The 22903-nt window shown below is 38.8% G+C and overlaps 1 protein-coding gene across 1 annotated transcript in view; it reads left to right on the forward strand.

Moving 5' to 3' along the window:
* Nucleotides 1-16864, forward strand: part of pcdh15a (protocadherin-related 15a) — a 396434-nt gene extending 379570 nt beyond the window's left edge. The window contains exons 33-37 of the mRNA XM_060924719.1: nt 4890-4908; nt 6851-6889; nt 8642-8715; nt 13553-13670; nt 16027-16864. Of these exons, the coding sequence (XP_060780702.1) occupies nt 4890-4908; nt 6851-6889; nt 8642-8715; nt 13553-13670; nt 16027-16617 (841 nt within the window). The 3' untranslated portion in view covers nt 16618-16864. The remainder of the gene's footprint in view (nt 1-4889; nt 4909-6850; nt 6890-8641; nt 8716-13552; nt 13671-16026) is intronic.
* The last annotated feature ends 6039 nt before the right edge of the window (nt 16865-22903 follow it).

A 22903-nucleotide genomic window follows, 5' to 3' on the forward strand; every position in this document is an offset into this window, starting at 1 on the left:
TCAGAATATAATAGTTATAGCCCTGCACAGGTGAGTGTAACATATTAAATGTGTAAAATGTCGGTGTATGCAACAACACATCTCCAAATAATACAGCAAAATCAAGATAATTGTTTGAAAAGAAATTGCCATGACCCTTTGGGTCTGCAGAACTAGTTTCAAAAACAAGCAGTGTATGAACTTTGGATGAGTTTATAACAGATGTATGAAAAAGATGATGAGTGAAGACAGACTGAACAATCAGCCTGACAAAGAGCAGATACATCACAGAGAATTTGTTAAATATTACAGAGAAAAAGATTCAATACTATCCAGAAGACAAAAAATAATAATTTGGAGATGGTTAATAAGACAAAAGGGGGCGGCACGGTGGTGTAGTGGTTAGCGCTGTCGCCTCACAGCAAGAAGGTCCTGGGTTCGAGCCCCGGGGCCGGCGAGGGCCTTTCTGTGTGGAGTTTGCATGTTCTCCCCGTGTCCGCGTGGGTTTCCTCCGGGTGCTCCGGTTTCCCCCACAGTCCAAAGACATGCAGGTTAGGTTAACTGGTGACTCTAAATTGACCGTAGGTGTGAATGTGAGTGTGAATGGTTGTCTGTGTCTATGTGTCAGCCCTGTGATGACCTGGCGACTTGTCCAGGGTGTACCCCGCCTTTCGCCCGTAGTCAGCTGGGATAGGCTCCAGCTTGCCTGCGACCCTGTAGAAGGATAAAGCGGCTAGAGATAATGAGATGAGATGAGATAATAAGACAAAAGGTGGACATCAAATTTATTTATATCATATTAAGAGTGGGCGATTCAAACTTCTGAGATCATATGATTTTTTGTTTCTCATGCACCGTTTGATCATTTTCATTACTTTTTTTTCCACTTCTGTATGCAAACAACATTTGCGCTCATCTGTATAATACATCTGGGATAAGCCTAACTTGAGTGTATGAAATGATAGAAAACTGGTTAAGTTGATTATAGAGAAGACAATATTTAATCACACTTTGCTTTAATGTTAACTGACATAATTCCTTCTTGCTATGCATATATGTGGAGGAGAGACAAAATAAATTATTTAGCCCTCTGGTTTGGCTGCTGAAATATTGGTGCACTAAAAACAAATATAATCCACAGTGCATATTTGGATGTATTGAGTATTCACTTCACGAGAGAATAATGAAATGCCTGGGGACAAACAGGAGACAAAGGACCTAACTTGCTCAAGCAAGACCTTATGGTTTTAGAGTAAGCAAAGCAGTGTTTCAGAGAACATCTGCATATTATACAGTAGGGACTCAGAGAATGACTTTATTTTTGCTGCTGTAACAGTTCAATGACAGCTTTACCTAAAAAAAAAAGAAGGTCCTGTGGACATACAGTGCTGGAACTAAAAATTAATAGTCATTGAAGTTTGGCACCAATCAGGATACAGTATTTTCTCTCTTTCCACAAAAGTAATTAGGTTTGGCTCTCTGATATTCTCCAAGATGAGATTTTGGAGTTATGTTTGAAACTTGGCAGTATAGAGAAGAGTTGTCACACTGCCTTTTGCAGTGTGACAACGAGACTTCTCTAGTACTGCAATATTTAGCACCAGTAGTCCTCCATCCATTCCACTCCACTCCACCACCCACTGCATCTTACATATTATTTATCCCACACTCAAATAGTACAGATTTCCTTCTTACCCAGAAAATATTTGTCAGACATTGTTCAGTATGTGGGGTGGCACGGTGGTGTAGTGGTTAGCACCTTTGCCTCACAGCAAGAAGGTCCTGGGTTTGAGCCCAGCAGCTGATGAGGGACTTTCTGTGTGGAGTTTGCATGTTCTCCCCGTGTCTGCATGGGTTTCCTCCGGGTGCTCCGGTTTCCCCCACAGTCCAAAGACATGCAGGTTAGACTAATTGATGGTTCTAAATTGACCGTAGGTGTGAATGTGAGTGGGAATGGTTGTCTGTGTGTCAGCCCTGCGATGACCTGGTGACTTGTCCAGGGTGTACCCCACCTCTCACCCATAGTCAGCTGTAGGCTCCAGCTTGTCTGCCACCCTGTACCGGATAAGTGGCTAGGGATAATGGATGGATGGATGTTCAGTATGTGCTTTAATGTGTGTGATGTTGAACATCCATCCATCCATTGCCTAGCAGACACTTCCCTATTACTGAAAAGTTCTATCAGACCTACTACTCTGCTGTTGCTGCTGTTGTCTCTAGATGTTGTTGTTCGCCTGATTAATCAGTTTCCAAGGCTCACCGCAGGGAGGTTGACAACTTGGGACAAGCTGACCCAACTGTGGACATGCCAACCAGACTGCCCACCACATAATTCATGAGTGCCCCACCCTTGGTCCACCTGAACACATAATCCTTAACCTCACCAACCCCAACACCGATACGGTGAGCTGGCTGCAACGCCTGAGCCTAACTGCTTAGCCTCATGTGAAAGAAGAAGACCTACTACTTGCACAATTTATGAATATAAATCCCTTCTCACAGCAAAAAGGTCCTGGGTTCGAGCCCCGTGGCCGGCGAGGGCCTTTCTGTGTGGAGTTTGCATGTTCTCCCCGTGTCCGCGTGGGTTTCCTCTGGGTGCTCCGGTTTCCCCCACAGTCCAAAGACATGCAGGTTAGGTTAACTGGCGACTCTAAATTGACCGTAGGTGTGAATGTGAGTGTGAATGGTTGTCTGTGTCTATGTGTCAGCCCTGTGATGACCTGGCAACTTGTCCAGGGTGTACCCCGCCTTTCGCCCGTAGTCAGCTGGGATAGGCTCCAGCTTGCCTGTGACCCTGTAGAACAGGATAAAGCGGCTAGAGATAATGAGATGAGATGAAATCCCTTCTCAGTACATCTCAACTCTTCACATTCTTTCTTTCACTCTCATTTAGAGTGTAAGGAATCATACCGTAGGTCAGAAACACTTTAGTGTCTTCATTTGTTTCCCTATGGAGAGTGTATTTCTCAGTCACAATTCTCCAGGGCTGAACTCTTTTGAGGTTCTGAGAATTATCCCAAGACTTTTATGACTAGGGTTATGATCTAGAACATTTTGTGTGTGTGTGTGTGTGTATGTGTAAACAAGTCATTTTGAGTAAAACATAATCATACCTCAACACGTTCCTGGGTGTTAAAGTGCTTGTGTCAGCACTAAAGAATATGCTCTGCGTGTATTTTTCAAACTCTTTCCCCATACTCTATTTGTCTGTTTTTGCTTTTTGCTCACTCACTCGGAATGTATAAGGCGTATACTAGTGCATCTCAAAAAATTAGAATATTGTTCAATATTTTCCATCAGTTATTTAAGAAAGTGAATGCATTATATTCTAGACTTGTTACACATTAACTAAAATGTTTCAAGCATTGTTCTATTTTAATTTTGATAATTATGGCCTACAGTGCAAAAAAAACATCTCAAAATATTACAATATTTCCTTTTGAGTTTGAGTAAGGCAGTATAAATACTGTGTATCTTTGGGTCTAGTCCAGTACACACAACCACAATCATGGGGAAGACTGCTGACTTGACAGTTGCCCAGAAGACGATCATCAACACCCTCCATAAAGAGGGTGAACCACAGAAGGTCATTGCTGAAAAGGCTGGCTGGAAAAGGTGCACAAGCAACAGGGATGACCACAGCCTTGAGAGGATTGTCAAGAAAAGTTGATTCAAGAACTTGAGAGAGCTTCACAGGGAATGGACTGAGGCTGGTGTTGGTGCATCAAGAGCAACCACACACAGACGTCTTCAGGAAAGGGGCTATAACTATTGCATTCCTAATATCAAGCCACTCCTGAACCAGAGACAATGTCAGAAGCGTCTTACCTGGGCTAAGGAGAGAAAGAACTGGACTGTTGCTCAGTGGTCCAAAGTCCTCTTTTCAGATGAAAATAAATTTTGCATTTCATTTGGAAATCAAGGTCCTAGAGTCTGGAGGAAGAGTGGAGAGGCACAGAATCCAAGGTGTTTGAAGTCCAGTGTGAAGTTTTTGCAATCTGTGATGATTTGAGGTACCATGTCATCTGCTGGCATTGGTCCACTTTGTTTTATCAAGTCCAAAGTCAACACAGCCGTCTGCCAGGAGATTTTAGAGCACTTTATGCTTCCATCTGCTGACAAGCTTTATGGAGATGCCAATTTCCTTTTCCAGCAGGATTTAGCACCTGCCCACAGTGCCAAAACTTCCACCAAATGTTTTGATGAGCATGATATTACTGTGCCTGATTGGCCAGCCAACTTGCCTGACCTGCATTCCATAGAGAATCTGTGGGCTATTGTCAAGAGGAAGATGAGAAACACCCGACCCAAAAATACAGACGAGCTGAAGGATGCTATCAAAGCAGCCTGGGCTTCAATAACACCTCAGCAGTACCACAAGCTGATCGCCTCTATGCCCCGCTGCATTGATGCAGCAATTCATGGTAAAAGAGCCCCAATCAAATATTGAGTGTTTTAATGAACATACTTTTCAGAAGTTAGACATTTCTGTATTGTAAATCCTTTTTTGATGGATCTTAATAAATATTTAATAATTTAAGATACTGAGTTTCTGATTTTCATGAGCTATAAGCCATAAACATAAAAATTAAAATAAAAAAGGCTTAAAATATTTCACTTTACTTGTAATGAATATAGAAAATAAAGTTTACCTTTTTGAATTAAATTACTAAAAAAGAACTTTTTCACAATATTCTAATTTTTTGAGATGCACTAGTACAGTAACAGCATGTAATCTATATAATAAAATAAAAAAAACTAAATATAATACAATAATAATGAAAAAACATATAATTTAAGCAGAAGCTAATTTGGAGCCTTTTAGTTATTGATATTTTTTTCCTTTTATCTTGGCACTTATATATGAGCATGTTTTTAAAGGTACTTTCTTTTTTCCCATTGTATGCCAGGCGTGGATATGGCAGAGAGGTATGTCCTTCTCTTATCTGTTACTGGTATGAAATGCTTTATTTATTTAGGGGCTAGTAATTTTTATTCTATAGGAAAACTCTTTGTTCCTCATCACTCTAATCTGCCGATAGTGGCTGAGAGGGAATAAGAGGAGAATCACAATTAGATAGAGGAAGACATAGAAGGCCATCCATTATGTCTATTTTATACTCTAGATATGAAAATGTTGTTTTTCATTTAAAAACGTCTTATCTAACCTCACTTGGTTCTGTGCTTAATTTTATTCTCCTGAGATACTGTAGGTGGGGAAAAGAGATGTATGAGCATTTTGTATCAGTGCTAAAGTCAGAGTTTTGGCCCTTGTATGTGCATAGCTTCTCGAACTTAAATTTTGCACTCCATTTATACCTATACGGCCTTTTGATTTCATAAAATTGGTGAAATTTAGTTCCCTCTGAAATTTGGTCATTGTGATATATGTTTATGTCTACAATACCTCAAAAAACAAAACAACAACAACAGGCCATTCTGTGGCTGGGAAGTCATTTACGTAATTTGAGGGGACTCCCTAGCAAATAATGTTCATGAAACCGCTCGCTTCGCACAGTCAAGCAGACAGAAGAAGTCCGTGTATGCATGTGCAGGTTTACCTGCTTCTTCTTCTTTTCCTTCTTCTTTTGGGTTTTACAGCAGCTGGCCTCCAGGGTTGCATTACTGCCATCTGCAGGTTTACCTTTGACCATGCACTGACAGTTACATCATTCTTTCGCTAAATGAACAGCTGATCACACCGAGGTGCTCGCTGACTGCCAATATTTATTAGTTTGGTCTTGCGTTTCCTTTCCTTCACAACATAACGTCTTTTCTTCTCACTTTCCGTTACTGTAGTCGGTCTTTCACGTTTCATTCGCATCCTCCATTTTCCTCTCCTGTTTCAAATTTGTATTCCACAATGCCTCGTACGAACGTGGAAAGCTCACCACGTGATGCATGACATAGTATTTTGAATTGAGTCACAGTGAAGCAAGAAAAAATAGCAGAGAATTTAGGGCCACATGGCCCTAAATTCATTAATTGTTCTATTTAATTTTTTTTTTTTTAAACCCTAGTAAAATTGGAAGTCTTTGATTCGAATTCAGTAGCTTTCGGTGCACTAAACAAAAATAATTGAGTGTCAGAGAAAATTATTTTTATGACCAACACTTGAAAATGGGGCAGCACGGTGGTGTAGTGGTTAGCGCTGTCACCTCACAGCAAGAAGGTCCTGGGTTCGAGCCCCAGGGCCGGCGAGGGCCTTTCTGTGTGGAGTTTGCATGTTCTCCCCGTGTCCGCGTGGGTTTCCTCCGGGTGCTCCGGTTTCCCCCACAGTCCAAAGACATGCAGGTTAGGTTAACTGGTGACTCTAAATTGACCGTGAATGTGAGTGTGAATGGTTGTCTGTGTCTATGTGTCAGCCCTGTGATGACCTGGCGACTTGTCCAGGGTGTACCCCGCCTTTCGCCCGTAGTCAGCTGGGATAGGCTCCAGCTTGCCTGCGACCCTGTAGAAGGATAAAGCGGCTAGAGATAATGAGATGAGATGAGATGAGATGAACACTTGAAAATCTGAAAGGCAGTCTACCTTTAACATTTGTGTTCATCCAAAGTCAGCTTATCACAAGAGTAGATTATCCACTACTTATTGGACTTTGGGAGCTTTCGCCTGAGCTCCTTTCCTCTCTGTCCTCTCTAACCCACAGTAATCTTCAACCTGTTTTTTTTTTTTTTATTACACCCTCATTTTCTTACCCCTAGTTAAAGCTTAATTGACACACCTTTTCCATTTAGCTCTGTATATCTCAGTGGTCCCCTTATCTTTGCAGCTGTCTTATACTGTTTCCTGTATCATCTTATTTTATATTACTTTTCTTTCTTTTATACCTCTCACTCTTCCATTCTCTCCCCTGTTGCCTATCTACTAGCAACAGCAGCTGCTGAGGCCATCTTTGCTCAGGCCGGAGGTATTATGTTCCTGCGACGCTGTATTGCATGTAAACTATCTCTTATTTCTTTCCATTGCTGATCCTCTTTTCTCTTGTGACTCATGATATTGGAAAGTCACTTAACAAAATGGTCATTATTTTGAACGCTGCACTCCATAGTGCTTGAGCTTTCTTCATTTATTTCACTTGAGTCTCACCCAGGGGTGGATTTAGGGTGGTGGGGGCCCCTGGACTTGAACTATTATTGGGGCCCTATACATACACTTTGACATGAATTTATAACTGCTCCAAAAATTTAATCATAAAATATTTTAAATAAATCAAATGCAACAATTTTAACCAAGTAACCACAACAGAAAAGAACTTCAGAAAGCATGACATCATCCACATTAAGAGTTGTCATATATTCTGACAACATATGACAATATATATCAGAAGGTGCACAATATTGTACAATTTGGTTTGAAGTAATATGATCAAGAATTTAGAACATGCTTAAAAAATTTTCAAAAAGAGTCCAAATGAGGAGGTGTAGGATAATTTATAGAAGGTGCATAATATTGTCAGACTTATTGTGGTACAATTTATGATTATGATTGTAGTAAATTTAAAATGAACTATTCAGTCATTCTCATACATAATTGTATATGGACAACTGGTTTCATATTAGTATAAATTATTAAACAAAAGTATATGTTTCAAACATTCATGTTATGTTCAATTAAAAAAATGCCCAACTGGTGGGTGTTGTCGAAGACACTTGCTGTTCTGCATCTAGTTGTGGGGCTACTTGTCTAATGATGTGTTTTAATTCTTTCAAATTTAAAAATACAGATAAGCAGTATGTCTCTGTGTGCAGACGTTTGATTGGTTAGAGTTATCTGGATGTCATACCTTCTCTGCAACAAGGCTACTGAAATCTGGTATTTGGTAATGTCAAACCTTTTGCATTTTAATTAATTAATTAATTAATTAATTAATTAATTAATTAATTAATTAATTGCTGCACTCTCTAATGTTTCAGCAATACAGAAACAGATCCTCAGAGTCAGAAAATATTTTACTAATTGTGAGTCAGACTTGATTAAATGTTTCAAGTTGTTTCAAATTTTGATGTTATATTCGAAACATGGAGTGTTACAGTGGACTTGTCATTTGTGTGCTTTTGATCAGACATCCTTGAATGTCTAAATATGAAAATAACGTTAACACAATAAAAGAAGGACAATGATACCCAGCTTAGCAGAATCAAAATTGCACAGCTCATGCAACACATTCAACTATGGATAGAAAAACAAGAGGGTTTTGTGTTTATTTGCACTCCAGTATCGTATTTCCTGTGATCCAACATTATGACAATTGACTAATATCAAAAGCCTATGTGATTGCACCTATGTGACTTTGTAAACCTCTGTTTGGCAAAACTTAAACCAGTAAATGCAAACAAAGTATGTCTGACATACCACGAAACAACTCAAAGCACCTATTTTAATGATGTATTGAACTTGGTTGAGCTAGTGGCAACATTTCTTTGAAGACATTACAATTGTTGGACTGAAAACTAAAATAAATATATATATATATTGGTTTTGATTAAATTGGGGGCCCCCTTTCTCCCGGCTACAGTCCAGGTTAGCCTGTGCATAAGTCCAGCCCTGGTCACACCCTTTGCATGTTGATATTCAGTGTTATCACATCTCCACTCCTGCTAAGGCATCAGTGTGAGTTTCAGTATTAGTTTGTTTTTGAGGCTTGTTTTTGCTAACTTAGGCACTTTCTATGGAGTCGGGTATTGACCCCGGGCAAGACTACTATGCACAAGACTATTACAGCTATGATCAAGGGTAAGTTCGGTGTAAGACATCAATGTTCATCTGTGAAGTAATGAGTTTAAAGTTTACTGATGTGTCTGTTTGTATGCTTTTACTCCTTTGTGTTTTGGGGCATGTTTTATATCTTGGTGGGAATCAGTTGTAGGAATATCTGACAAGTTTGACCTTGTGGGAACAGTTTTCCAACAATTACAACTACTTACCCCCCCCCCCCCCCCCCCCCCCCCCCCAAAAAAAGAGCCAAAAAAAAAGCTAAAAGGTTTCCTTTCGGTTACTGAAGGTAAGGTTAGGGTTAGATTTTGGTGTAGCAGTGTATTAATTTCCTGCATTAATATGTATCTTAATGTAAGGTTGTGTGTGTGTGTGTGTGTGTGTGTGTGTGTGTGTGTGTGTGTGTGTGTGTGTGTAGCCCTATTGTTATGAGAGAAATTCGTTTTCTGTATTTCCCGGGGGATGTCTGCCCTTCATAACCTTTGTGGCAGTCTGTGCAGTTGTGGGATCATCAAGCTATCTATTGGAGTTCTGAGCATAGTATAAGGTCTGTAAAATTCCCATAATAATTAAGGCTACATACGGAAATGCAGTGCATTCTTTCACCATTATAGTTCCGGCACTAAGCAAGCATAATCTCCTGAGTATCTTTATCCACACTGCCAGCTGCTGAAGGGCCACGAGGGCATCAGCCAGATACAGCAGTGATGATACCGCCAGCTAATTACTAATTCTGCAGTTTCACATGGTTGTTAATGTCTACTCCTGCAACACAACTGTATGAAATTATGTTTTGTATTGAATGAAGGATATAGACATAATGCCTCATAGATGGCCTTGCACTAGCTAGCGCAGTTCACAGGTGATCTTCAGATGATTACAAATATTATGTCTATTATACATGTCATTATAGGAAACATTTCTTTGTGGTCAAAAGCACTAACTTTCTATGGATTTCTGTGGAACAATGTTTAAGTTTCACTGAAATCAGGATTAACTCTCGAGTGTATGGTTGTAGCTCTTTGTGTCTGATGACTTAACTGATGGTTGTTCTATATAATTAAATTAATATTTAAATGAAAGCATTAAAATTATCAGTCTATAAAAAGGTTAAAAACATTCTCAGAAGATGCATACCTCTGTCCTTCTCTTTTTCTTCTATTCCCCTGTAATTTCACACCCTCTTTCCTCCCTCCAAATGTTTTCAATTACTCAATAATGGACAGAGCACCTGAGCCCATGCTGATAGTCCTCCTTGAGAGAGACAGAGAAAGAGAGAGAGCAATTTTGCTGGAAATAGAACACAATAAACAGCATCATTTGATGAACAAACATACAATCAAAAGGAAAGGGGCACAAATAGAAAGTAGAAAAGAGGTATTAGCAATTGTTTGACCAGTTGTGGCAGCTTATGGCAGCTCATATAATGAGAGAAGAAATCTAGAAAGAAAAGGACAGATGCTGGGTAAATGCTGAAAGCTGATCTGCATATTTAAGGGTTTGTATCCGCCACTCAAGAGACATGTGGTACAGTTTAAACCATCATTAGCTTCTGACATCTTTCCTCAGTTTGGACAAGTAGATTAAATAGGACCTGTTCCACAGTCACCAGGAAGCCTTCAAGATTCACCACTTGTCGTTTCACCAAGCCAAAAGAAAGTACTCTTACCAAGAGTAAGAAAATGGTATATATGTAATGGTCACTGCATGTAATATTCTTTCAGTGTGTACTAAATATTTGCACACAATGTCTTCTGACTTTATATTTATAAATGATAAATGAACATATAAATCAACAAAAGCATGTATTCATTAGCATCAACAAAGATGTTTTAAAAATGTAAATTGATAGGGGAAAAAAGTATTCGACACCACAAATTGTAGACATTAGTACTTTGTTGCAAAGCTTTTGTTGGCAATTACAGTTTTGATATGTTTACAGTAAGAAGTAATTAATTTTTTGCCACAATTTGTATTTTGGTCCATTCCTCCTGGCAAGTTGTCATCAGTTCCACAAGGTTATGGAGGTCTCTTTGATGGACTTGCAATTTCAAAATCCTCCATAAATTTTCAATGGGATTCCAGTCAGAAGATTGGCGAGGCCACGCAAGATCTTCTTGAGTTATTTTGGCTGCATGTTTGAGGTTGTTGTCTTGTTGAAACATCCATCACTTTCTTGGCCAATGAGATTAAAAATATCCTCTAATATATTCCAGTACATTGCTCTATTCATGTTTCCTTGAATGATGTGCAATGCCCCAGTGCCGTTTGCAGAGAAGGAGCCACATATCATGCTGTTCCCATGTCCATGCTTTCCTTCCAAACATAATGAGCTGAATTATTGCCAAATAATTATATTTTTGTATTGTGTGACCGATTATATTGTTCCAAATGCTTTAAGACGTATCTCTGTGCTTCTTTTTTTAGCAGAGGAGTTTTGCATGGGGTGTGTGGGGAACATAAGTGATTGCAGTGCAGTTCATTGCTTATTGTTCTCTGTGGAACTGTGGTTGCTGCTACTTTCAGCTCGTCCTGCAATTCTTTTCAAGTGACTTCTGGCTTCTCTCTTACCTTCCTTATCATTAGTCTGAGAGCACATCATGAAATCTTCAGTGTCCATGATTAGTTTCGGTTCCATGAGCTTTCCACTGCCATATAATCAAACCAGTTGTTGTGACATGAATGTTTAAGGACTTTGCTATGGTTCAGTAGCTTTTTTGGTAGTTATTTATTTACCACCGCCAACTTTAGGAAGTGCCTTCACCTTTCCCATGATTACTACTTGTGTTAAATCTTCTCAACCAATGGCAGTGTCTTAAAATGATACCAGGTGCAATTTGCATGATTTTTTTCTAGAACGTGATTTATTTTTATGTAATGTATTGGGGCAAAAAAGTATTTAGTCAGTCACCAATTGTGCAAGTTCTCCCACTTAAAAAGATGAGAGAGGCCTGTAATTTTCATCATAGGTACACTTCAACTATGAGAGACAAAATGAGAAAAAAAATCCAGAAAATCACATTGTCTGTCTGATTTTTAAAGAATTTATTTGCAAATTATGGTGGAAAATAAGTATTTGGTCAATAACAAAAGTTCATCTCAATACTTTGTTATATACCCTTTGTTGGCAGTGACAGAGGTCAAATGTTTTCTGTAAGTCTTCACAAGGTTTTCAGACACTGTTGCTGGTATTTTGGCCCATTCCTCCATGCAGATCTCCTCTAGAGCAGTGATGTTTTGGGGCTGTCGCTGGGCAACATGGACTTTCAACTACCTCCAAAGATTTTCTATGGGGTTGAGATCTGGAGACTGGCTAGGCCACTCCAGGACCTTGAAATGCTTCTTACGAAGCCACTCCTTCATTGCCCAGGCGGTGTGTTTGGGATCATTGTCATGCTGAAAGACCCAGCCATGTTTCATCTTCAATGCCCTTGCTGATGGAAGGAGGTTTGCACTCAAAATCTAATGATACATGGCCCCATTCATTCTTTCCTTTACACTGATCAGTCGTCCTGGTCCCTTTGCAGAAAAACAGCCCCAAAGCATGATGTTTCCACCCCCATGCTTCACAGTAGGTATGGTGTTCTTTGGATGCAACTCAGCATTCTTTCTCCTCCAAACACGACAAGTTGAGTTTTTACCAAAAAGTTCTATTTTGGTTTCATCTGACCATATGACATTCTCCCAATCCTCTTCTGGATCATCCAAATGCTCTCTAGCAAACTTCAGACGGGCCTGGACATGTACTGGCTTAAGCAGGGGGACACATCTGGCACGGCAGGATTTGAGTCCCTGGTGGTGTAGTGTGTTACTGATGGTAGCCTTTGTTACTTTGGTCCCAGCTCTCTGCAGGTCATTCACTAGGCCCCCCGTGTGGTTCTGGGATTTTTGCTCACCGTTCTTGTGATCATTTTGACCCCATGGGGTGAGATCTTGCGTGGAGCCCCAGATCGAGGGAGATTATTAGTGGTCTTGTATGTCTTCCATTTTCTAATAATTGCTCCCACAGTTGATTTCTTCACACGAAGCTGCTTACCTATTGCAGATTCAGTCTTCCCAGCCTGGTGCAGGCCTACAATTTTGTTTCTGGTGTCCTTTGACAGCTCTTTGGTCTTGGCCATAGTGGAGTTTGGAGTGTGACTGTTTGAGGTTGTGGACAGGTGTCTTTTATACTGATAACGAGTTCAAACAGGTGCCATTAATACAGGTAACAAGTGGAGGACAGAGGAGCCTCTTAAAGAAGTAGTTACAGGTCTGTGAGAGCTAGAACTCTTGCTTGTTTGTAGGTGACCAAATACTTATTTTACTGAGGAATTTACCAATTAATTCATTAAAAATCCTACAATGTGATTTCCTGGATTCTTTCCCCCTGTTCTGTCTCTCATAGTTGAAGTGTACCTATGATGAAAATTACAGGCCTCTCTCATCTTTTTAAGTGGGAGAACTTGCACAATTGGTGGCTGACTAAATACCTTTTTGCCCCACTGTACTGTATTTATTTTTCATATAGTGTCCATAGCATTTTTTACTTATCAATTTTGGTTTTAAAACTCATCATTTTATACGTAAGAAAAAAACAGCTTTTCATATTTATAAGTACAATGTCAAAAGACATTATATGTGTAAATTTTAAGTGTATACAGTATATATGTATTATTGCACTATACTAAATAACAAAACAAAAACAAGATACTTATTTCCCCTCACTGTATTCCACAGTAAAGTGAGGAAAAGTAATAGTGCAGTTTTCTCTGTCAGCTATAAATAAGGCATATTTAAATGTACCCAATGCATGACACTAATTAGTGATCTTTAAAGCCCATACAGTTACTTATTACCTTCTCATGTTTTCATAAAGGTATGAGCCGTATCCTCCTTATGGCAGCCGCAGGAGGTTGATATCTCCCATGTACGATGAATATGGAGAGGCCATAATGGACGACGATAGCTACTACTACAGTGCTTATGGTCCAGAGGTAATATTACACATTTTCATTACTGGTAAATCAAAGGTTAATGAAATTGAATTCAGATTGTGAATTAATTTAATATAATATGTATGAAGTGTCAGACTGATATTAAAACATGGCACAGTACATTTAAAAGATCCCTTGCTGTATTACAGTTCTATTTCTCTGTTTCTGCCGGTTACAGCATTTGATGTCCATTATTTGCTTGATCCTAATAATGATAAAATATTTAAGATTTTTAAAGGAAATGGTCTCACCACAGGGTCGGGGCAGAGGCAGAGGTGGGCGGGGACGTGGGCGTGGTAGGCAGGTGGAATTCCAGGATATAACTCCAGAGGAGGAGATTGAATCAGCAGAGCCAGAGGTTCCTTCTGAAGTTTCTGAAGAAAAAATAGAGCCTGAAACAGAGGAGTCCAAGGCTTCAAAGAGACTGAAATCTGTTATTAAACTCAGTAAGCTGCTTGCTGTCAGGAAGAAAGTTGAACCCACTCGTGTATCACCTTGGAACAAGGCCAGAATCTTCCCAATGTTATTTAGAAAGGGCAAGAAGGACAAAGACTATGCTGAGCTAACATCTGCACGCCGTATTGACAGTCAAGAGAGTATAACGGAGGCACCAGTTTCCATCAGTGTCAGTGAGCCTGAACCAAGTGGATCTGAAGCAACAGAGAAGAGTAGTGTGGCTACTCAAGATAAGGACTACCTAAAAGTGGATCTGGACAGGGAAGATGCCACTGAGAGCACTGTTGACTCAGAGTCAGAGGCAGAGGAACAAGAGGAATCTGAGGAAGGAAGCAAATCAAAGTCTGAAAAAGGGACTGAGAAGGAATCAGGGTCAGAAGAGGAATCGGCTACAGAGAAGGAAGAAGAATCAAGTGCAGAGAGAACGTCTGCAACAGAGAAAGATTCTGAGGAGGAATCTGAGGAGGATGAAGACAAAAGTGTGGCATCTAAAGAGCCTGAATCTGGATCAGAGGTGTCCTCATCACGCACTCAATCCAGTAGAGGCTCTTCAGTAAGATCCAGTTCAGGAAGCATGCTCAGTGGTTCAGGTTCCCAGGTGTCATCAACTCGATCCTCTGTGAGATCTGGAAGCTCTGCAGGTGGAGGGTCAGAGGAAGTGTCTGAGGAAGAAGTTAGTGGATCTGCAGCATCAGAAGATGTGGGATCAGACCGTGTTTCACTCAGCGGCAGTGAGAGAAGTTCCACCACCTCCAGATCTGCAACAGGAAGCCGCTCATACAAATCCACCATCACACGTACCTCACAAGACACCATTGATGAAGAGAGTGAGGAAGAGCTGGAGGCAACAGAGGAGGATGAGGAAGAGGAGGAGGAAGATGAAGAAGAAACGACAGAAGAAAGCAAAAAGTCTTCAGGTGAGATGAGTGATGAAGTGACATCACAGACATCAGAATCTGAAGGCAGTGTAACCAGGAGCTCAGAAGAGGCAATAGGAAGACTCTCATCAATTGCTGAGGAGGATGAAGATGCCATAACATCGGACAATGCCTCAGCATCAGAAACTGAAGAAAATTCCAGTGCAGAAACAGAATCAGGAAGTTCCACTGCTTTCTAAGGGGCAAAATAAAGAGCTAATGTGCGTTTTTAAAAAAAAAGTAAGACTGATTTTAATTTGTTTCAGTTTTGAAGTGGAGTGATTTTCAACCTTCTCTGCAAACATCTCAGCTGTTTCCCACACAGTGGTGTGCTCTTGATTATTTCTACAACTGCATGGGCATGATACTTTAAACTTTGTCCACTCCTCATGTGCATTAATGAAATTTGCCCTGAAGGAATTATTTTATGATCACTTCTTTCCTTATGTACAAACTGGATGCACCAAAAATGAAACTGAAACTGTTCTCTTCCTTCCAACTTTAAGACCTAATGTCTCTGTCTGTGTGTTATCTCTATAAATACTGTATTAAAGGAGCAGTTTGTAGTTTTTAGAGCCCTCTGCTGCCTGCAGTGACAATTACAACTGTTATGGTTGACCAGCTGCTGCTAAACTACATATTAATTTCAAGGAGACAAAAAAAAAAGCAGAGTAGCTATGTTCATGCTTTAATTTCCAGGTTGGGAAAATATTAACAGTACATTAACAATCCATTGCATGGCATTATTGGCAATCACAGTCTATGAAAGTGAGGATTATTATGATTATATATTATTTTATAAGTGGAATTATAATCTACTAGTATATAGTATATTATCTTTGAAAATACATGATTGTTACAAGTCTAAAACACTTTAAAAATTACAAACTGCACTGAAGCTTTACCCAAATATTTCTAAATCCACAATTTAATCTGTGACTGCAGCTGTTTTTATGCATCTATCTCCAATCTTTGATTCTCAGGCTGTCAGAATGAAGCAGATGAAGTTAATTTTGGAGAAAGAGGGTGAGTCAACGACTACAGGCGAGGACAGTGGTCCAGACATCCAGCGAAACCGTCTGCCTAATGTTAATTGTCAAAGCAACATCAATGGTCCAGTGTACCTGGCACAAAATGGTACAATCATTAGAACCCGACGGCCACCTTATCCTAATAACATAAAACATTTTTCACCTGGGCGGTTAGGAAAACAGTTCAAGAAACTGGACAAGTTAGGAGTCACACAGGAGGAACATTTGCCTTTAAATAGTACAGTGGATAATGAACCTACTATAGGAACCACTGCTACACTTTCATCTATGACTAACAACAACCTTGACACCAGGCCCTTAACCTGGTCCATAGTGTCGAGTACAGGGCCAAAGTCCAACATCATTAAAGCGCATTTGGACCATGAGCAGGGGTCCTATCAGGTGCAGGAACAGGAGTCCAGAGTGGACAATGAGGAGGTCAAGGAGACTTTTGAGTGTCCAAGTGATCAGACACTGTCAGATGAGGAGGAGTTGTGGATGGGCCCCTGGAACAACCTTCACATACCAATGACAAAACTTTGATATCTCTGATATTTTATTTCTTGTACTTTGGTGAATTGTTGTTTTGTTTTGTTTTGATTTCTCTTTTCTCAAACTGAAGTGACTGAGCATATAAGCATAATCAACTCTCCATGATTATTGCCCCCCGGGAAAAAAAAAAAAAGGGTTAGAAAAAATCCACCTTTTGGTGAAGTAGCCTCATCTCGCACTGAAGAAAAATGAGAAAAAAATACAACCTTGAATTGAAATAAATTTATTCAGAGAAAAACAAATCTCTCATCAAGAAATAATTATTTTCAACAAAACACATGTGCCACTATTATTGGCACTCCTGAAAATTATAATGAACACAATGTAACTGAAGCATGTTTCCCATTTAAATTGTATATTTGTGAGTTGATTGGAGTGTGTGGGAACTTTCAAACTGTAATCCATGACTTCCTGATTAACTGGGGTACAAATATGAGGTGACACAGAGGCCAAATTCCCTTAGTCATCCATCAACATGGGAAAGAGAACACAAACCAAATAAGGGAGAAGTGTGTTGACCTTCATAAGTCAGGGAACGGTTATAAAAAAATATGGCTTTTCTAACTCTGATTGTATTGAATTGCATCTGATATATTAGCGTTAGCTAAATTTTGGTTGTTTTGGCAGAAAGAACAGTTACTCCCAATTTTGAGAACACTGGTTAAGAGCATAAAAGCAGTCCCAGTGACAAAAAGAATTATTGGTATATTATGTTTATTATATTATTTTAATACACAATAGTTGTTAGAAGCACGTGTAGCCAACTAAAGATGTTTTCAGATGGTGATTTTTTTTTACATATGTGATTGAACAGTTTATATAAATTTTCAAGTACCATCAGATAGATAACTGTTTATTTAAAACATTTTTAAAATTCTCAAATAATAATAATAATAATAATAATAATAATAATGAAAAACAGAAAAATGCAAATTAGCATCCCAAAGATGTGAATAGATATTGTTTTGAATGATTTTTAACACAGAATTTCATTTTCGTATATAAATGGCCGTGATAGCCCTGATATTTTGAAGAAGAAAAAGAGAGAGAATATAATGAAATACATGTATTTTCATAACCTCAGTTATGTATATTTTAGATATTTTAGAGCATTTGGATTATATATTAAAATTAATAAAATCAAATATTTTATCTTATATGCATTTATTGTTTTCTTATAAAAATATAAATTATTATTATTATTATTATTATTATTATTATTATTATTATTATTATTATAGTCAGTATGAAATGCATACCTGTTTGTTAATAAATTGGACATTTGCTTATTTTTGGCTAAGATTTGTAAGTGATTACATGCTTTCTTTGATCCAGCTCCACTGTTTGATTTGAGCTTTTTTTTTTTTTTATTAGCAATGCCTCAAAGTTCATGTGTTTAAAAAAATCAATTTTTTAAAATATGGGGCTTTTTTGCTGTTTGACTCTTACTGCCATTTGTTGCGTGAGATGACTCATGCACTGTGCAGCATATCATTATCTACCAGCACAATCTTCATCTGTCCATCAGAAACTGATTGCTTTGTCAAGTATGAATGAATGTTTGTCCAGTCAAACAATGGTAGTGGCTCTGGGAGAAAAAAAATAAATGAAAGACAGTGCAACATAAAACTGGTTCTGATAAAAACTGAGAGATTGTCCGCACTCCCAGATCCTCATCATCAAAATTGCTTCTGTCTCGCTCTCTGTGGGACACATTTACCACTGATGGTCTTCAGATCACATACATTAAGAGTGTGAGGACTGAAGGCATCTCAGCTGTGTGAAGAACTTTGTATGCCACCTTCTGACCCTGGGGAAATAAAAGCTGATGGTTACACACAGAAAAAAATCTGTATCTGAGCCAAAATGATTCATAACACTCTCAGTCCTCTCATTTGCAAATGGATAGAGCACCCTGTCCTTTTGAGAGAAGATGCACGATCGATTGTTTTCATTCATTCATTCATTCATTCATTCATTCATTCATTCCTCTTCAGTAATCGCTTTATCTTGGTCAGGGTTGCAGTGGATCTGGAGCCTGTCCTGGGAACACTGGCTGCTAGATGGGAATATATTTTAAATGGGACAGCAGTCTATCACATTGCACTATGCTCACACGTACACACACTCATTCACAGCCAGGGTGATTTAATCTCACAATCCACCTATTGACTTTTTGGAAGTAAAAGCAAACCACAAAATCCTGAGGAAATGCACAAGTGCTAATAGAACATATAGTGCTCAGCGTAAATGAGTACACCCCCTTTGAAAAGTAACATTTTAAACAATATCTCAATGAACACAATTTCCAAAATCTTGACAAAACAAAGTTTAATATAACATCTGTTTAACTTATAACGTGAAAGTAAGGTTAATAATATAACTTGGATTACACATTTTTCAGTTTTACTCAAATTAGGGTGGTGCAAAAATGAGTACATCCCACAACAAAAACTACTACCGGTACATCTAGTACTTTGTATGGCCTTCATGATTTTTAATGACAGCACCAAGTCTTCTAGGCATGGAATGAACAAGATGGCGACATTTTGCAAAATCAATCTTTTTCCATTCTTCAATAATGACCTCTTTTAGTGACTGGATGCTGGATGGAGAGTGATGCTCAACTTGTCTCTTCAGAATTCCCCATAGGTGTTCGATTGGGTTCAGATCAGGAGACATACTGTACTTGGCCACTGAATCACTTTCACCCTGTTCTTCTTCAGAAATCCAACAGTGGCCTTAGATGCATGTTTAGGATCATTGTCATGTTGGAAAAGTGCACGATGACCAAGGGCACGGAGTGATGGCAGCATCTTCTCTTTCAGTATAGAGCAATACATCTGTGAATTCATGATGCCATCAATGAAATGCAGCTCCCCGACACCAGCAGCACTCATGCAGCCCCACATAAGGACACTGCCACCACCATGTTTCACTGTAGGCACCATGCATTTTTCTTTGTATTCCTCACCTTTGCGACGCCATACAGTTTTGAAGCCATCAGTTCCAAAAACATTTATCTTGGTCTCATCACTCCCGAGTATAGAGTCCCAGAAGTCTTCATCTTTGTCAGCATGGGCCCTGGCAAACTCTAGGTGGGCTTTTTTGTGCCTGGGCTTTAGGAGAGGCTTCTTTCGTGGATGGCATCCATGCATGCCATTCCTCTGCAGTGTACGCTGTATTGTGTCACGGGAAATAGTCACCCCAGTTTGGCTTTCTACTTCTTTAGATAACTGCAGTGAACTTGCATGCCGATTTTCTTCAACCCTTCTCCTCAGAAGATGCTCCTGTCGAGGTGTTAACTTCCGTGGACGACCTGGATGTCTCTGTGAGATGGTTGCAGTTCCATCTTTCTTAAATTTTTGTACTGCTTGTGCTACAGTATTCTGACTGATAAGTAAAGCTTTGCTGATCTTCCTGTAGCCTTCACCTTTGTGGTGTAAAGAAATTATTTTCTTTCTCAGGTCTTGTCATTTCTCTTCCATGTGGTGTCATTGCTGACAGCATGAAATGGGAAGGAGTTTTCTTTAAGTAACACCCTTTTATAGTCAACTGTCTGCTGGACACCTGTATAATGACTAATTAGACTCACCTGTGATTGTATTCTTGTTAAATTAGACATTTGTAGTCTACAATTTAGCTTTGCTCCAGAGACTTTCAGTCGGGTGTACTCATTTTTGCACCACCCTAATTTGAGTAAAACTGAAAAATGTGTAATCTAAGTTATATTATTAACCTTACTTTCACGTTATAAGTTAAACAGATGTTATATTAAACTTTGTCTTGCCAACATTTTGGAAATTGTTTGTGTTCACTGAGATATTGTTTAAAATGTTACTTTTCAAAGGGGGTATACTCATTTACGCTGAGCACTGTAAGAAACTCAATAGACAGTAAAACCTGAACTCAGGATGAAACTGGGGACCCAAATTAATATACAGGGTGTTTTAAAAAAAATTTGATATAATTTCACAATCTAATAACTTTGCCAATTCTGGTTCAATTGATTTCAAATTTTAACAGCATGTGTGGAAACAGGTCAAAATTTTATATTTAATTTTTTTTGTTGTTTTTATCTTTTTAGGTATAGAAATGCCATTCACTGAAAAAGAAAAGGTGTTTTGTGTGTTAGAGTACGCTCAAACACAGTCGAACAAGACTGTGCAGCGTGTATTTATGAAAGAATTCTCTAAAAATGCACCAACTGCAATGCAGATTTGGACATGGCACAAAAATTTCAAAGAGGAAGTCTGTTTGTGTGTGTCTGTGTCTCAGGCGGCGTGCATATTGAAAATTTGTGAAATCGTTCATGGAATCCACATGATTTGAATTTCTCATGCAAATTTTGAGGAATAAATCTTATATTGCTCAAAATTAAACCTGTTCAGTTTCATTTGTCTAGACTATGCAGTTTCTGGGATATTTACATCTTAATATCATTAGAAAAAAAACTCCCTGTATTATCATGATATTAGTAAAGTATATTTTGTAAGCATATTTGTTATGGAATTAAGATGTACTGAATCCATAATAACTAGTTCTTAGTAATGGTTAGTATTAGTTATTAATTTTATTAGTTAAATTGGAGCCTCATACATTTAAGTATGAGTAACTTTTTTAAGTATTATTAACTTAAGTGCAATTATAAGAGTTTTTTTCCTGTGAATTGCACCAAAATATTGTTTGTACCCTCCATACACATCTGTAATAAAACATACACTTTGACTAGCTTATGTGAACCTCTGCTTAATGATTCTGTATTACAGAATCCAAATACAAACTATTCTGAATTCCTGTATGGTGGTAAAAATCACAATTGTGAAAAAGAAAGAAAGAAAGAAAAAAGAAAGAAAGAAAGAAAGACACTAGATGGCACTCTTCTCTTTATCATGCTCACAGTTGGCCATAGATGCTTTGCCTTGAACACTGGCTGTACTACTGTGATATCACCTGAAGTTTGTTTCTAATGGAATGACCAGTATTACTTAAACGTTTACTTTACAACTAATTCTTTCAGATGTTTAACTGATGCTAACTGATTTTTTTTTTTACCTAATAGAAAATGAATAATGTTAAGGGTGGCATGGTAGTGCAGTGGTTAGCGCTGTCACCTCAAAGCAAGAAGGTTCTGGGTTTGAACCATACAGCTGACTGGAGCCTTTCTGTCTAAAGATTACATGTTGTTCTCCTGCCTGTGTGGGTTTCCTCCCACGGTCCAAAGACATGAGGATTCAGTCAACTAGCTACTCTAAATCATCCATAGATGTGAACGTGAGTGTGAATGGTTGTTCATCTCTGCGTTAGCCATGCAATAGATTGGTGACCTGCCCAGGGTGTGCTCCACCTCTCACCTGAAGTCATCTGGGATTGACTCCAGCTTCCCCGCAAGCCTGTTGGATAAGCAGTACAGAAGATAGATGAATGGATGGATGGAATAATGTTAAGAGGCAACTGGAATGATATTAAAGGAGATACACAGAACCTTTATTTTTAAATACATTTCTGAGTGGATAGTATCTCCATCCTTGACTCTTGTATGCTGCATAAATGGGAATAAAATATATTTTTGAGAGTTAAAATCGACCGCAAAGTTGGCATTCGAGCTGCCCCGCTGAGCCAGCCAGCCCTGAGTGTGTGACATCACAGCGGGAACTGGTGCGATAGACCAAAGCCAGACTCGGCAGGCGAGAGTGATTGCAATGGCCTCATCATTCGGATTTATTGGAGATTCTTCAGATTCCTCAGATAGTAGTACATCTGACTGTGATAGTCCTGAAATTGGATTGTGTGTACATGCTACTGCTATACACACAGAACTGTATCAGTTCGAACCATCAGAAAGTGAATCCGATAGTAACATGTCAGCCACGGAGGCCCCCACTTTACGAAATAAAGCTAGAGAACAAAGCCGTCTAGAGAATTGGATGGAATTGAACTGATAGTCTCATGTGACTCTCATTAAAACAGGATAGGCATTATAACTTATGCACCATACATGCACATGCATGCATTTTCACTGGCAAAATGTAAAAGGCTAATTAAATAATCAGATGAACTGAGACAATCACATTCTGAAGCAAATTAAATAATCTTATACCAGTAACTTAAATACACAATACAAGCTATATGTATTCATTTAAATGCATGTAAACAACGAGTGTTGTTGTTTTTGTTATGTAACCAAATGAGAGTCACATCTTACCTGTCTGTGTTCTTGCTTCTTGAAGGCCAAGCTTGTGGCTGATTGTTTTGAAACAATCTGACTTTCAGTTCT

This window comes from Neoarius graeffei, chromosome 7 (assembly GCF_027579695.1).
Source record: "Neoarius graeffei isolate fNeoGra1 chromosome 7, fNeoGra1.pri, whole genome shotgun sequence".
NCBI lineage: Eukaryota > Metazoa > Chordata > Actinopteri > Siluriformes > Ariidae > Neoarius > Neoarius graeffei.